Below are 17711 nucleotides of genomic sequence, written 5' to 3'. Positions count from 1 at the left end.
TGGGGGGAATAATTAAATATAGTACAAGCTACCTTTAGTTTAAAAATTGCAAGGGGAGGAATGAAATCCCGCAGAAGCCAGAACGCGTCCACAGAACTGTGCAATGACTTGTCAACTGTTTTAATATCAAACTGTTCACTTCTATTATGAACATACCATCATCTCTGATGTATTTCTTCCATATATGTATGCATGTGCGTGTCTGTCTATATGTTATATAGCACTGTTAAAAAATGACAAGTTTCTAGCTGTGATGTGGCGAGATAAGATATTACTGATGTAGCTTCAGATCTTTCGTCACACCGTCACCATTTAATGTTAATATGTTGACTTTTAAATGCATTATATATATTCTTTAACGCAATGAAACAAGTAGCATTGTGACCACACTGGTTTTTTTGTTGTCTGCTTCATGCAAATCCTCATCACTGTGAGTTATGGGGTGTTGCAATCAGAATAGCAAAATGAGGTGCCCACCCTCCACGTGCTTTTCAGACGTGAGACGGATGACCTCCAAGGCCTTCTATGGGGTACGTATAGAAATAAAAAGCACTGGGTCTGATGGGAGAGCTGCTGAGGGAGATTTTGACCTTGAAGCCTGGAGTGTCCTCAGTCTTTCACCACCTGGCTCATGGAGGTCTCACATGCTAACGCTGGGTCATAAAAAGACTCCATGGCCTCTGGAATGAGCTCACCTGAGGCTGATGTATCGTGGCCATTAGGACATGAAGGGGCACTTCTGTGAGCTGGGGCAACCAGCCAAGGCCTGTGGGACACTGCTTGCAGTAGGTTCAGCAACAGATAGTGCTTGCCACCAGTAGGACCAGTCCACAGGTCTTGTATTTCTGCTGAAAAAAGGATCTGATATTTGAAAGAGCATCTCTTTCTTCTCTTTTCCTCTTTTCCTGCCTCCTTTGTCAGGGAAAACCTGACAAATGTCACCATTCTGGAACACTAGCCTGAAAAAATAAATGGGAACCTGTTGCCATTTTTTCTCACTTTTAACCTTTCTGAATTTCATACACTGGCTGTAATTGGAGAATAACCACCTTTGTCTCTCTTTTCAGGAAGTTTATTTCTCCTGCTCATTTTCCTCTTTGTGCTGTGGAAGGAGTTTGTGGCCGATTTCCAGAAGTACATCCTCCTGGAGAGGAGCGAGGTGTGCCTGCAGGAGGCTCCTGTACACGTGTTATATGGCTGGTCCTTCTTCCTTGCTGCTGCCGGCGTGCCCCTGTCGCTGCTCTCTGGGCTCCTATTCTTCCTGGTCGGCAGAGAAATGACAGAGTCACTTGAGTAAGAAAAGGTGCTGAGAAACTCTTGGAGAAAACTGTTGATGCTCCTTGTAATGAAACATACGCAAGTTTTGAAGATTATGTCCTTTTTGTAGCTGTAACTATTGGCGTAGGTGCATGATTGAAGTGTTATTTGGAGGCAGGGTGGAGCACTTAGCATGCAAACACTCTCAGTCCTGTAGGCATCTCTCTGGACTGTGCAGCAGTTTCAGGTGGGAGGACCAGCCTCCGCTGTGGCCAGCAGTCACCATGGCTCAGCACTGCCAGCGCGGCCCATCCGTGTTCAGCAGCACTGGAGGTTCCCAGCATTCCCAGCATCCTCGTTTCCTCTAAGAGGTAATCGAATGTGGCTGTGGGGGTGTATGCTCTGACATCTTTTCTGAGAAGCAATTAAGGATGATTTTTTTTTAGCTAGCTCTAATTGACGTCAAAGGACAACCATCTTAATGGAATGTCTGGAAACATGAGAGTTTTTTTCATTAAAAGCCTTGATTCTGAAGATACAAATGTACCTGTGCCTAACCTAACTCTTAATAATGACTAAACTAATTTCTGTGGTATGCAACATGAGATGTATTAATTAGTATTTCTTTAAAGCGCTGTGCTACAATGCATTTAAGATTTTGCCTGAACAGAGAGCTGTGGAAATTTGCAATCCAAAACTGAAAATTAGAGCTGGGGGAAAGAAAACGGGAACAATGATGCTATGATTTTTTTGTTTGTTTGTTTGTTTTTATGGTAGAGTTTGTCAGCCAGCTCACCATGGGACCCTGTTGTATTCCACCTAGCATAAGAGCCAGCTCTGAAAAGACTTATTATATACAATTTATATATTTTTTAATTCTTGCAATTGCTCAAGTGTACATTGTCTGACAGGTTAAAGTGGTCCCACTAAGAGTAATGCATACTAATGCTATGTAAAACGATCTAAATTCAGGAGGTGATGTCATTTATTCTGTGTATGTGAAGGCTTGTAGACACTTGAGAAATGACAAAGAGTTGATCTTGTGTTTTTCAGTCAAGATCTTGCTATTTTGAAGTAGTTTGTTGGGCCCTTGCTTGCTGAATTCATCTGCATAAATTTTAAATTAAACCTACTAAAAATACATGCTTTTCTCATGGATGTCAAAGTTTATGGTAAACATATATTTCCAAAGCTTTATGTCATACTACTGACTCAGTATATTTAATTAATAATGTAATGTAAACCTCTTCTAGAAAGCAGCGAAGACTCTTGGCAGTATAAAAATGTTTGTTAATGCTCTTCCTAAAATATTATTCAAGTCTGGCGTTTCTTTCCTTTTGGAGTTCTAATTGCTCTTTTACAAGACTCATTGCATACACAGAGTGAGAAATTGTAGTTCCCACATGTAAAGATTAGTTCTTTCGTATGAATAGCAAGCTTGTTCTATAGTTCTTAAGTAAAACTCACACTAATTTCCATTAAGGGGAATTTCGTTTGACTAGAATTGTTGTATACAGGTGAAAATCGAGCATTTTTCCCCAGTGAGTAGATGCTTCATGACATTACAAGCACACTGATACTTCAGTGTTTTAGCTGGCATTTTTAAACTTTTTTTTTCTTTTTTTCTTTTTTTTTTTTTTTTTTTTTTTAATTTCTCTCTCTTTGGGTCATGCCTGTGCCCCATCAGTTCCTCAAGTGATAATTTCTCACTATAAATTCTCTTTGAATAATTTTTGTCATGTAATTATCTATTCGGTGTAGAGATGAACACTTACGGTCACAAAGAATAAAAGTATATAATCCAGGAGCAGAAGAGGTCAAGATTTACAGTCACTTGCCTTTCACTGATCCCATAAAACAATCCAAGCATGCAGAAATGATGATCCCATAAGAGACACCGGGGCAGAAGTATGAGAATGCAGCAAGAAATCCATCAGACTTATTGATATCTGTGAAGCTGAGGATCCCTGAAGTTGTGAATACAGAAGTGAGTTTTATATTACAGAATGAAATATTTATTAACTTTCTCCATCTGTTCTTTAAAAAATTTAGTTTAATGTCATCAAGGCATTTATGGAATACATTTAGCTTAATTATGCATTCATGCCTTAGGGAGTAAACCATCCCTGGAGACTTGCTCCTTCTGGATCAGCTCTAGAACAAGCAATAGTTTAAAACTCAATCATTCTTTTCAAAATCATGACTTTGAATCATTCTTGAATGGAAGATGTTGGGTTTTTTTGTTGTTTAAACTCTAATATTGAGCAGATTCTAATAATCACAACAATAAGGATATAGCAAATGACATTATACACTGGCACAATTAAATTAACTAGCACCTGTAATAAAATGCAACATCTGTAGTCAGCATAAGATTGAACACATCATATTGGTGGACTAAAAGGTCTTTTGGCCTCATGTTTTTCTTGTGGCAAGTATGCCTTATACAGACAAAATTTTGTGTGGGAATCATTATTTCTGGAGGAGAAGCTTAAAAAAAATAAGTTGATGGAGTCAGCAGCAGGGTTTGAAATTGTGGAAACCACAGCCTCTTTCATCTGTTGCATGTAAAGAAGTCTGATGAAAGGATATTATAGAGTACTGACAAGGACCTAATTCTGATCCAAGTTTTGTCATTATAAATCATGAGTAATTCCAGAGACTGCAGTAGACTCTTATCACTGTTAAACATCTGTAAGTCAGATCAGTACTGAGACTAATAAATACATTCAAAAATGCATAATTAAAACAGTGATTTCACATCACTGATGAATTTTAGTCAAGGATTTCTTCAAGGATGCTTTTCTCACATTAGCATTTGACGTTAGTAAGCAATGAATTATTCCATTTTTTCTTCCCAACATCTGGGACACTTCCTGCTTTATTTGCTACTTGCTGAGCACTCTGCAGGAAATATTAATGAATCTTGGGTGTTAAAGTATAGGCCTTGTGGATCACACACACAGGCAGTGTTACACAGTAGACTCTATGTGCCTTGAAATTAAGAGACTTGATTTTGGTGAAGTAAGATAATGGGAGATTTGTCAAATAGGTGGGAGAGAGACATGGGGAGTTGGGATGCTACCCAAAGATGAATTCTCTGCAGCTCCCTCATTCAAATTGTTCCTTTGCATCACTTTCTCCCAAGGGAGGCAAAAAAAAATAACGATAACAGAATTTTCCTTGGTCAGATCCACACTTTTACTGGTGACTGAGAAAACTAGCAACCAGGAATTCCTTAAGGTAAGGGGCTAGGTGAGGGGCAACAACCTCAAGAAGGGATGGACCAAATCTCCCCAGCATGACAGTAGCACTGCTGTGCTCTGCAGCTTTCTGTCACCACTGGCAGACTGGGATTGTGTCATCTTTCTTGACAAATCCTGTGGTAAAACTCCACAGGTCTGCAGCTCTTTGGAGCAACCTGCAAAGATCTGGTTTGAGCAGTAGAGGCAGGAGATCTTCCTTTGATGTTCCACATCTGGCCAGGAAGGTGAGAGTAGTGTCTCTACTTCAGAAAACAGCTGTTGCCTTCTTTGTGCAAACAGGTATGAACAGGGAGTCTCCATTCTGAGAGCGAAGGTGTGAGCCCAACTATGAGCTGGGGCCCATCACAGACAATGCCAAGGTGCATCCTTCCTTTCCCTCTATGCCTTCTCCAACTGCCAGGGTTGGGGTTTGTGGGCTCAGGAGGGGACATGATGCAGGATGAGACCAATGGAAGAACTGACACCCAAGCAGAAGGCTGAGGATAGGCCTTCATTGTGCTTGTGACATGTCTGTAAGCACCAGCTCATATCAGGAGATGGTTTTTCTCTTTAGTAACGATGGAGATTGAGGATATTAACTGTAAGATAACCAAAATGCACTTAGGTGTATAATTTCACTCTGGAATGGCTTGCTTTCACCCAGCAGGACTTACAAAACTTTCTACTTGTTCTGCATGCCCAGAAGAATCCAACAGGGAGTGCTTTCACCTTAGTTATGCATACTTCCAACACTTTCATGGATGCATGTACGTCTGCAGAGAGAATGTCTCTGTACGCTCTGCCCCTTGTGTCAACTAGGCATCACCAGTGCTCAGGGTCCCAACCTTGCAGCCAGCCCATGGCACACAAGGGAACAATGAGGTGCTCAGGCTTTACCTTCCTCTGGATGGGGATGTAACAGGAGGAAGTTCCCACAGACTATTCCCTGTCAGCTCCTGCTTGGCAGCACAGCTCTTATCATGCTGAGTCAGTGTGTTTGGAGGCACCTCAGCACTTACGCTGAGTGCTGCCTGGGAATGAGAGGGCACAGATGTGGTGCAGCAAATGAAGGCAGGAACAAAATTAAAATAAACAAGAAAATATAAGCTAGCTCCATGCTTGGTGTGCAGGGCTGTACGCTGTACGTTACCACAGGATTAAGTTGTATCAGCCGGAGTACATTTTACAAGAGTGCACAGCACCTCAATCCTATAATCAATAAGCTGTACATGCTGCAGCACAAAGAGCTCTTATCTGGAATACCACTTTGAATTTAGTGAATTTATTTAATCCCTGATGCCTGCAGAGCATCAGTCCTCTCTTCTGGGTTAATTTATTTATTCCGGTGATCTATTTTTAGTCTTTCAAGTACTTGACATTTGAGAAGTACATTTTTCTCCCCTACTTCCTTAAAAAAGCTTCTGAATTGAAAAAAATACTTCACCTACAGAAATGCATTTGTTTCCTCATTCACTTCACCACTCTTTCTCTTGGGACACAGAGCCCTGTCACCATGCACTGAAAGGATCAGAGAAGGCTCCTTGCAACCCTGCTTGGCTCCACGTCAATGCTGAGTATTCAGAGGATCTTCTTTCTTCCTTCTCATCTCTTTCCCATGAATACTCTCCACCTCTTCAAAACAATTATCTATTTTTAAGGTGTATCGAAGGTGCTGCATTTATCTCCAGAGCTGTAATGAGTGCATGTGATGCTCTCATCTTCTAGAACTTCATATTTCTTAGTCGCACAAACTCTTTCCTGAATCCAAAAGATGCTATGTATGATGGTACAATACTGATTGTTATCAGAGCTGTAAAGGATGCACTCTAATTAACCCAAATGATAGATACAGAACATTTGGTTATGCAAGAGTAGACCGAAGTTTGATAAGCGTTAGGGTCTGCAAAAAAGAGAAAATATTCTTGCGCGACATTCACTGATTAGATTAATGATGGCTTCATAAAAGCAAGAAAATAAATAAATAAATAAATAAAAGAGCAAGCGAAGAATGCCGAGAAGAAAAACAGGCTGTTGGAGGAGTCATTCACCAGAGCACACGGCACTGTTGCTCTGATGGCATGCAATGAGATGGTTGAGGAGCTGGAGCTGAAACCTTGTCCTTTACAGGCTGGAATGATCGTGGTGTGTGGTGAATAAATGGTGTTGATTCTGAAATAGAGGCATCAATTTTGAATCTCTCCTTGAAAAAAAAAGTAATAAATAAACCGTAGGGAAATTTATCAATTTAGACAAATCAACCACTGAATTAGCGCCAGTGATTGCTGAGGTGGGTCCTTCGCTCACATACAACCATATATCAGATCATCTCTCACACACAGTCTGCCTCCCAAGCCACACACAGCGCTCCTAGGATCAAGGTCATTACCAAGTGAGCCCAGTAATTAGCTCCAAAAACCAACCATTAATCACATTTATTGCATTATTCTTGCATCACATCCCAACAGCATTCTTTCCACTAAAAGTAAATCCCAATGCTGGAAGAAATGTTTCTGTCTCTTGCTCTTATAAACAATAAATTCATCTATAAAATGAGCACCAAAGAAGCACTTTTCATGCTTTCATCTGCAGCTGTCTGGCTTCACTTACCCAATTTACACAATTTGGGGTGGGAAGGACCCATCCTACCATGACCGCTGGGGGTTTTTCCTGCAGTTTGGTTCTGCAGGTCAAGAACTCTTCCACAACATTCTCTGTGCATTGTAAGAATCGGTTATGCTAACACAAACACCCACACTTTACACATTAAATATATATAAAATGACTGCCTTTCTCCACAGAGAGCCTTGCCTGTGCCACAGCCACTTCAAAGGCTTCAAAGCAGAGGTGCCTGCAGCGAGGGCTGCAGCTGGGAGCAGGAATGCTGCTTTCAGCTGACACCAGAGCTTTCAGGATCTTAGGGCATGACGCATTTTTTCATTCATTTTAAATTAATTTAATTGGGAAAAAAAGATTTGAAGGAGAAATAGGGGACTGGGTGCCGGGCAGCAGCTCCAGCGATTCTTGTTGGTGCCACTCCTCCATGTTAATGCATTGGTTCTGCAGGCAAAAATAGACAGCTTTGCTCTGAGATGAGCCACAAAGCTGTCTGCTGGATGGAAAGATCCTCTACATATCACAGGCAGGAGATGAGGGCTGTGCTGTGGATGTGAATACGGTTTTATACTGGGATGCAGCATCGCATCCTGCCTAACACATAGGGAGGAAATTCTCCTTTTTATACATCAAAGTAGATCTTCCCTATCCCATCCCATAAAAGAAGGAGAGAAGATTTGCAAGATTAACACCATATTTTACATCAAAATATAACCACTGATATACACAGATGTAGCTGCCTCATACCTGGAGGTGCTCAAGGCCAGGTTGGATGGAGCTCCAAGCAGCCTGATCTGCTGGGGGCATCCTATGATGCCAGCTGCAGGGAATCTTGCATTTCTCTCTGCCTGGCTGGCAGCCCTGTTGCCTCCTGGCTGCACGCCCTCTGCAAGGCTACTTTCTCTGTCATTTAGCCAAAACATTGGTTAGTTTGAATCAGTGGAGCATCACGATTGCAATGATTTCATCAACTGCGTGTCCTGGGCTCTGCCCAGCCTCAAGTGCCTGCAGCACTGTGAGGAGCTGTTGTGCTTCACGTTCTCCCAATGGCCAGGCTACAGCAGATTTTGGCAAAAACATTCTACGGAAATACAAAAAATTCATACAAAAATTAAATGGAAAGTTGTGGACAAGTCTGCAGCCAAGGCCGTCACTGATAAAATAGATGTAAAGACATAAAAAAGCTGAGCTTGGGATGGAGTGTTGGGAGCATCCTCAGCAGGAAGAGGGCTTGTGTCTTGCTTCACTGGAATGTGGTTCTGACCTAAATTATAATAAAACTCAGGGCAAAAGCTGAATCAGTCATTTAATTTAGCAGTGAAATCATAAGCGAAGCACTACACTACCTGGTGAAGGGTGCAGTGATTTCTAATTATGGATTATACAGCTAATCAGCACCAATCAACATTTTATGATCTTGACTTAATATTTAATATAATGTTAATTATAATTGCTTTTGCCATAAACTGTGTCAAACACTGGTCGTGCTCTGCTCCCGGCGTGCCGTGCGGCCGGGGCTGCTGGGGAGGGAGCAGCTCCCCCAGACCTGGCAGCCCCCGCCCGCTGCCTCTGCCATCAGTCCTGGTGCTAATTAAGTGGCAGTGAGGCTCAGCCTTATTAGAATGGAGTTTTTATCTCACATAAGTACCTTCCAGCTACAAACAGGGGAAGTTCATTTAATTAAAAATAATTTTAGTGTAAGTTAATGTGAGCACAGTTCAATGACTCTGAAATATGTTTAATTTTTTTTTTTTTCTTGCAAAGCATGGCAAGAGGCTGCAGGAAAGAAAAACAAAACAAACCAACAACAACAACAGATAATCTGGACAATACATTCGGACCAGCTTTCTGCATTTAGAACCCCAAGCTTCCTATTCGAATTCCTGCCCCAATGCTGGATATCACATTTGGAAGCTTTGCCTTCACTGCACAGAACCTGGAAGACTGTGGTCAATGAGAATTTGCTTTAAAGATTTTCTTCAGCATTGCTCTTTTCAGAAAATCTTTTTATGACCCGGAGAGAAAGAACCATGCAATCATTAAGGTTGGAAAAGGCATCTAAGATCATCTGATCCAACCACCCACCTATCACCAATATTGCCCACTAAACCCTGTCCCTAAGCACCGTATCTCCACAGTTCTTGAACACCTGCAGGGACGTTGACTCCCCCACCTCCCTGGGCAGTCTGTTCTAGTGCACAACCACTCTTTTGGAGAAGAAATTTTTTCCTAATGTTCAAGCTCCTGTCCCCAGTGACCATTTATAAATGATTTTCAGCATCCCTAAGAAAGACGTATCAGGAGGAGCATGGCTCGCTTAAAGCACACCCAAATTTTACAGCAAAGGACTTTTAGGCAAAATACAGCACTAGAAATCTCTTCCAACTTTGAACTTTTCACCATCCCATTGGATAAATCAGGAACAGTTATGAAATTTGGAGCTTCTGATTACAACAGAAGCAAGGGGTACTGAATGGGTATTTTATAGATGACTGTGCTTTGGCAAAGGGACATTGTCTCTAAAAAGAACAGATGTTTTTCTTGCACATTACTTCATCAAAGGTTTTCATGTTTTTTAAACTCATCCTCTTGTAACATGAAGCTCATCAGATATACAAAACTGTCTGAGAAGTGAAATCCCGTAACAGCCAAGCCAACACCACACACATCTCTAGGGGCACTGGGCTCATCACAAATTAAATTGATGTAGTTGAGTCAAACTGCTTTATATGCTTACAACACAAATGGCTTCAAGGAGATGACTTGGAAATACATTCTTCTCTCCATCTTGTTATCAAGCACCAAAAAGTATATAAAGGCCATTTAAGCTGTATGTCACAGAACACGTGCATACCTACACCCAGAAGTTCAGCCCGGCACCTGGATGCATCACAAGTGGACAAGTTCCTCCCCAGCCCTGGGGCTACTTTACATTCTCTTGCCATTTTACACTGTCCCTGTGTCTTCCCATGCCCTCTGAAGTCCTTATTTCTACTCTTTAGTAGTTTGGCTGAACAAATACATTGAAGTGAATAATTCATCTACTGGATTTCACCCCTTTTTCAATATGCAATTTCCTTTGATGGAATCATTATTCACAATTATTTACTGAATAGTTTTAGTAAGCAATTCTCTGGGTGTAGACAGGCATTGAGCATTTTGCTGCAATTATTTAATGGCTGAAATGTAAGCTCTGCAGGTAAGTCTGACTGCTCACAAGTTGCATCCCTAACCTCATGTCTACGCTTGAGGTCATTAGTCCCACCATGCACAGAGCACCAAAAGTCCTCTTCACAGCCCTGATAGACACAAGGTTCTGCTCTAATTTAAATGTGGGGAGAAGCATTGCTGGGGCTGATACCTGAGCAGACTCAAGGGATTCAGTGACCTCTGAGTTGGCCAAATGATGCCTGACCTCAAGTCAACAGAATGAGACCTGGCCATCAGTTTCAACCTTTTCAGTTATGAGTTCATGCTGGGCATTTTTCAGTCTGCATTTTTTGCTGGCAGGTATGTGCCTAAGTTCTCCTCCCTGAGGCAACAGACCACTAATTGGCGTTCAAAGTATATCAGTTTCTCCTTAAAAAATGGGTATGTCTGGTTTATGTTGGTGTGACTACTTAGCCAAACCTGCAATGAAGATGCAAAGCCCCTTATAACTGGGACACTGCTTCTCACCTTGCTCAAAACTTGAACAAGGAGGAAAGATCCTCGCAGCTAATAGCTAAACCCATCAACTTCAAATGCAGTGTATCAGACTTCTTAATACATATAAATCTCTTGTACTTTACTCTCTACCTTCTCACAGCTCCCAGTAACATAATATTACCTTCAAGGAAATTATTCCCACCCCTCTCCCCACCCCATAGCAATACCCCCATCACCATAATTTGCCATCACTCACACAGTTATGTAAAGTAGTTATACCACCATAATATCTCTGGTACTGCTACATCAGGCCCCAAGACGTAAAGTCCTTTCACAGAATCACAGAATCACTAAGGTTGGAAAAGACCTTCAAGATCATCCAGTTCAGACATCCACCTATCACAAGAGTACTCACTAAAATCCATTATCACCAATAGTACTCACTTTCATCCATTAAAGAACTTCACTCATCACGTATGTAGTTACATATGAAATCCAGTTTCCAGAAAAAGTCAATTAAAGCCCATAACTGGTGTGAGTTGAACCTGGCTGGGATCAGGCAGGAATTTCATCTGTGCACAGCACCATGAATTCTCTTAAGCTTTGCTTAAAACCAGGAACTGACCTCCCTGGATGGCTCGGAATCTCAAGTTGTCATTTTGAAAGGGGATATTTATCAACCAGCCACTCTCCATCGTTGTGCTTGCATGGCACAGACTCAACTCACCCTGTGACTGCTGGGACAGTGCTGTGCCACGCGCGCTGGCACTGTGTATGAAAGCCCTACTGCCAACGGGGCTGTTCCGATGGGAAGGGTTTCACCTGTTTGTGAGAAACGAAGGCGGGAATTCTCGAAGAGGAGAGTTCTCAGCAATATCTGCATGCAGGCGGGCACGGTGCGAAACACTGGAGCCAGAGGAGCCCAACACGCTGGGAGCACAGTGTGTGCAGCTGCTGGTGGCAGAGGGAATGTGCAGCGCGTGCGATAAGCGTGGCCGTGCAGTATGCCATCAGTGCTACCTAAAAGCAAATGAAACTGGCATAAATAATTGTGCTGTAGAAAGCCTTTCTGTTGCACCTTGCCTATCACTGACAATTTACATATCTTAGGAAAACCTTTGTCAGCTTCTGTCATTTCTGCACTATTATGTGCCTTTCTGGATAATTACCAGTTAATGTGAAAAAGCAGATGGAAAAAACCTTGAAATTTCTGATAGAGAATCCTCAAACCTCTCCCCTTATCTGTGCACAGCAGCTTCCTGATTTCAAAAGAAGTTTGAAAACCTTTGTTAAAAATGTCCCTGATTCCCAGTTTGAATGAACCAAATGACATTCAGCTAAAATTATTCAGCTTTTTCCACAATTAAATTCCATTATCGTGAACTGCCAAAGTAAAATGGAAGGTCTCTTAACTAATGTGGTGGTTGTTTGCTTGTATTTTTCCTGGTGCGTATTGTATAAAACTGTGTAAAGTAGGCATAGGAGGATAAACAATAACTGTAATTTTGCATCAATGAGTGGGGCATTTTTAGACCCATCATTATGGGAATGCACTGGGGTTGGTTTTCTCTCTTCCTCTTTCCTTTTTTTTTTCTTAACCCCTTTTCCTGAAAAACCTCACTGAGACTGATTGGATATTGCACCAATCGTAGGGAGCTGTGAGTGGTCATGGTTTGTGCTTCAGTCTCATACGTGATTTCTTTATGCCATTTCTGGCGCCGAGCAGACATTCACTTCCCCTCTCCCTGTTAATAAAGTCAGTACTTAAGGGAAAGAACTTTGTTTAAAAAATAGTGCTCCCATGGGCAAGGGAATGGTTCTCATGATTCCTCCATTGGCTTTTCCCTCTTTTTTCTCAATGGAAGACAGTGCTACAAGGTCCTCATAGCCTTTTTTTAAGAACAGAAATATATATTAGGTGATCTGAGCAAAAAGCCTTCTCAGAACTGTGTCCTTCAGCTAGGGCAGAGAATGGAAGTAAAGAAGTGCCAATGAGGCAGTGGTGCCTCATTGGCACTTCTTTACTCATAAAACAACCTGGTGCCATGATGTTGTCTCAGGGAGCCTCTTGGACAAAAGCCTATGGCTGCCTGACAATCCTGCTGGTTTGTGCTGGTGGTGCTTCTCTTCCTGCCCGGCATGCTTTATCCCCATAGAATGACAATTCATATACTGATTAAAATCGTTGTCTTTCATGATGGGAAAAGTTTGTTCTTCAAAGTAAAAAAGATTAAAAAAAATGCTGTTGCAAAAAGTGATGTAAAGCAGATGAATAAAAAACAAACAAAAAAAAAGGTTTTAATTCCATTATTTTCAATTAGCTCTTTAATTTGATTTAAGTCATTTGCACTTGTTGCCTGTTTTACATCTCTTATTGTCCAGCATTTTATTTCACACATCTAACAGTATTAAATCAAACTGTTTTCAAGTCTTTGCCTTCTTTTGAAGCCTCTTGAAAGTCTAAAGCAGACTTTAAAAAAAAAAAAAGAAAAAACAAGCCATATTAAAAGCAAACTTTCATCTCTCTGCAGGTTATTTGTAATCAGACCTTTCTCATCAAGGGCTCATTTCATATATGTTTGTGATCGGGGAATTATTAAGACCATCAGAGCGTCTTGTTCAAAACATCACCCAGATTTTTTTTCAAATCTTCCCATATTTTGCTTTCCTGGCTCTACAGACTACCAGCCTGGCTCAGTTTTTGGGCTAGGCTTGGTGCAGTTCCTCTTCTGCTCAGCACCTCAGCATTGCCCCAAGTAGGACTGGCAACTCATAGAGCACTGCAGTGTGCTGAGCTCTGCAGCAACATGGTTTAGTGGGACCAGTGCCGATGAGAAGGTGTTTGGACTAGATGATCTTAGTGGTCTTTTCCAACCTTAATGATTCTATGAGTCAGCTATTTTGTGTCCTGAATTCATGCCCAGACAGCGCTTCAACATTTGCTTTGTTAGAACTTCATAATAAGGAACTCAAGAGCTTTCCTGAGCGGAAGGGAAAAAAGAACATGTTTCTCAATGGCTGGACTTGAAGTTTGCCCTGGATCCCACAAAACAGATTTCTCAGCACTCTACCTGAATCATTACACTGAGGGGTTTGGCCTGTAGCAATGACAATTTTGCCCAGCAGCAACCAGCCCCCAGCCCTGTGCAATGATGGATGGAACTGATTTGTGAACATGCAGTGAACATGCCTGAAATTGCACTTTTGCACTTTTCTTTTTTGTCCTAGAGAGGCATGCAAAATAAAGGAGAAAGAAGAAATGCATTTAGGCTGTTTAGAAATGAAGATGTTTCTTTTTATGCTCAGTTACTTGAAAACTCTCCATGGATTTTCAGACCTGCAGCTGATAAGCTCAGAGGTGCAGAGCCTCCATATTTGATAATCATTTTGCATGTGACAAAATGAAAATGCACATTTTGTAGGTAGTAAAAAGGTATTTTTCTTTTTTTTTCTTCTTTTTAAGAGAGTGTGGGAGTGTTAAGAAAGGCTCAGAATACTCTGCCTGTGGGAGAGATGGAAACTTTCCTTTTATAACTGAGAACTTGCTGAAAGAAAGTTTGCCATTGAAAGTGGCTGTGCGTTCCTATCTGAGTAACACGGAAGGAGATTCAGCTTAATAACTATTGATAAAAAGGCATTTCTCTCAGTCCTAACAGCAGCTTAACCTTTGGGAAGCAGCAGCATCAAGCCACCAAGCTTCAATAATACTCTTCCTTGTCATGTAAGCCAGAATTAAAATATCTTTGGTGATACTGATTGGTATCATTAGTGCGGTTTTATGTTTGAAACTTCTGATCCCAAATGGGATTCCTTTTTCCAGCACTGGTTTACAGACCCCACCGAAACATCTTGCACCACGTATGTGCCTCTTCCTCTCGGGATGCAGTTGCATTCGTTTGTACGCTTAAAAGACCAGCAAATATATTGTGTTGCGAACTGCTAATGAGACTCGAAAAGGCTATATTAAAATGCAAAAACAAACCCAACCAAACATGATACTCCTCATCACAGTCTTCCTTTTGCTTTAGCGGCGCTGTAAAAGTAAGGTTTTTTCTGAGTGTTTTGAAGTTCCAGCACAAACTGATTTAATTATCCTTCTATGGAAACCCTCAGCAGCCTGAAGACATTCATGTAGGTTTTCCTCCTCTGCATGCCAGGACATCACCCCTCTTACTAGAAATGATTTTGATTGTGCTAACTGATGCAGATGGGGAGAGTTTGCCTCCCGTATCATCAGATTTTACCAAAGTGCCCACAACTATATTGAAGTACAAAAGGTTTTCACCACCTTGATGCATCAATACTGGAAAGCAGAGTGAGACAAACCTGTTTATGGGATCCAGCCATGACAGATCTGGCACAAAGAATCACCTTGACACAACCATCCATAAATCCAGCGTTTCCCCCACATAACTCTGTGAGAGTGGACAGTGGGGGCTTTTCCTTCTGGTGTCCCTCTCAGGAGGTGGCCCACCAGGGAGACATCCCCCAGCAGGTGGATATTCCCACCACAGGATTCTTACACAAAGGAGAAGCCCTTCAAAGCAGAGCCTGCTTATCTCAAAGGCAGCATTCCCTCTCTGATCTCCCATCAGCAATGTTGTATCAGGCCAGCTTTGCTCTTATGAATGCCTCTCGCCATGACAGGTGCATCTGAATAGATGCAAGAGTTTCCCTGGCCAGAGCAACATTAGGTATTTTACACAAGAGGAAGAAATACTCAGGTGCCCACCTCAGACACTGCAATTCTCTCAGATCGTGCAGATGAATTTATATTTATATATATATATATTTTTTCCCTGTGATGTGAGGAAAATCTCAGCAACTACAGAAGCCATCATACTACTGCAAAGAAAACTGTGTAGTATCTCAGTGGGCTCACCAATTCCACCAAAAGCAAAGCATAAACGTTACTTTCTCCCAAGACATCCCCACTCCTTCTGCTTCATTACTGCCATCTATAAAAGGACCCTGATTAGAACTGTGGCCTGTTGTTTGATGAACCAGGAATGCACACTTCCTGTAATTCTCCTTTCTTCATCCTCTTTCCCCGTGTTTATATGTCATATTCAGTAAAGTCTCTCTTTTATTGAACATCTGTTTCGTACATAGCAAGCTTATTCAAACTCGGCAGGAAAGCACCTTTACTCCAAAATAAATTAAAACAATGTATGTGCCTCTGGCCAATAGATCACTGGATGGGAATCGTGAATGTACGTTTGTGGATATTTGATGGGAAGTTTATCATTTAAATGATGAAAATACAGTACTTCAACATATGGATCATTCAGAGCTGCTCTTTTTCCTTTCCAGTTGAAGAATCATTGTGCATTTAGAGGAATTAGATAAAATTAAGACTAGAAACTGGGCTGCTAGTAAAAGCCATTATCAAAAAGTGAGAATGTAAAAGCGAGATTCAGGGATGCAATCTGACTTTGAGATGTTTGTGTATGTCCACACTAGATTAGACTGGCTTAGACTTAGATGGTGCAAACAATAAGCAGAGTTGCATAATAACTGAGAATTAAGGAATTAAAATAAAAATTAAAGTACTGAGAGGCCCTCTGCAAAGTACACCAGTGACCATATATACTTGGGATCTTATGATTTCATGCTTTCCCCGCTGTTTTTTTCTGATTGACAAAAAGAATCTAGTTGGCTTCGTTGGTGATCCAGAGTGGACCATTTCCATGGCACTGTAATGTTTTTTTTCTCCCTTTCCCACTCACCAGCTATAACAGTTTCCATCACAAGAGATGTTCTCAGCTCTGGAGATGTTTGAGGTATTCTAGCAGGGGAGTCCTTCTCCAAAGCAGATCCTAATTCGTGAAGCAGTTTAACAACATCGAACTAAGTACAATAATCAGGGAATAAACACAAGTATATTGAAGTCCAAAAGGTCATTTAGAGTAACAAAGGGATTACAGATCACACTTCTGCTTGATTTCCAGTTATTAACACATCTTTCAGTACTTGGCAGCATGAAAGAAACCTGCCACTCCTCACCCAACTAGCTCATGCCAGTGTCAGCATCGCAATGCCGAAACACAAAACACGACTGCTGAATTGACACCATGAGTTTTAAAGCAGACACATTCAGGAGTTATTCACCAGCCTGAATTTTCTGCTGAACACATTTTACAGACATCAGATCCAGACTGCTTGCAAAAACTTGGAGATTCATGATCCTTGAGGTCCCTTCCAACCCTGGCGATTCTGTGAACTCATTAAAACATACCCCTTTCTCAGAACCAGATCCCAGCAATTTTTCCACAAACACCCTGTAATGTGAGATTTATGAACTATATTTTGCAGCCACATTTGAAGTATAAATTATTACCCTGTGTTCTTTCAGTGAACTTAGTCCATTAAGGAAGCAAGTTCACTGCAGAGTACGTCTACTATGGATAAATATATACTTATATATGTAAGTGTAAATTAAATTGTTACCATGGAAAGAGAAGTAATAGTACAATGGGCTCATAAAATCACACATCTGTGTCATGAACAGTGCTGCTAATGACAGAAAACAATATTGGAGACAGAAGCAGAAAATACACGTTGTATTGCATCTTTCTCCTTAATGTGCTATAATTTCCAAGAGACAATATGTCAAGATTATTTTTTGCTCTGCAAGAACATGGGGCCAGAGGTCCTCCATATTTTGCCATCCCTGTATGCACTGGGGCAGGACCCCAGGCCAGCAGGTTGGGGATACAAAGGGGCATCCAGTACTGCAGCCCTGCTGGGAAAATGTTCATTGTGTCTGTAGCGAAACAAGAGTTTTTCCTGGCAAAGTACAGCAATTTCAGGCCATGTGTCATTAACGCTCTGCTGTAAATTTGTGTTTGTCTCCCACATACAGCTCTGCCACAGCTGGCACCATGGAAAGCTGCCTTCCTGGCATGGCTTTCCAATTGGATTTATTGTCAGAGGCAAGAGCTACCA

At 41.4% G+C, this 17711-nt stretch overlaps 1 protein-coding gene across 2 annotated transcripts in view; it reads left to right on the top strand.

Moving 5' to 3' along the window:
* Positions 1-17711, top strand: part of LOC125699693 (transmembrane protein 182-like) — a 214441-nt gene that overhangs the window by 10591 nt on the left and 186139 nt on the right. Inside the window, exon 5 of one of the 2 annotated variants that reach the window (XR_007379654.1) lies at positions 1068-2766. Coding sequence is in view for 1 of the 2 variants with exons in the window: in XM_048959514.1 (XP_048815471.1) it covers positions 1068-1297 (230 nt within the window). In the remaining variant the exon portion in view is untranslated. Of the gene's footprint in view, positions 1-1067; positions 7166-17711 lie in introns of those variants that run through there. The other variant, XM_048959514.1, reaches the window with a different exon arrangement.

Source organism: Lagopus muta, chromosome 13 (assembly GCF_023343835.1).
Source record: "Lagopus muta isolate bLagMut1 chromosome 13, bLagMut1 primary, whole genome shotgun sequence".
NCBI lineage: Eukaryota > Metazoa > Chordata > Aves > Galliformes > Phasianidae > Lagopus > Lagopus muta.
This window is presented reverse-complemented; position numbering and strand designations above follow the sequence as displayed.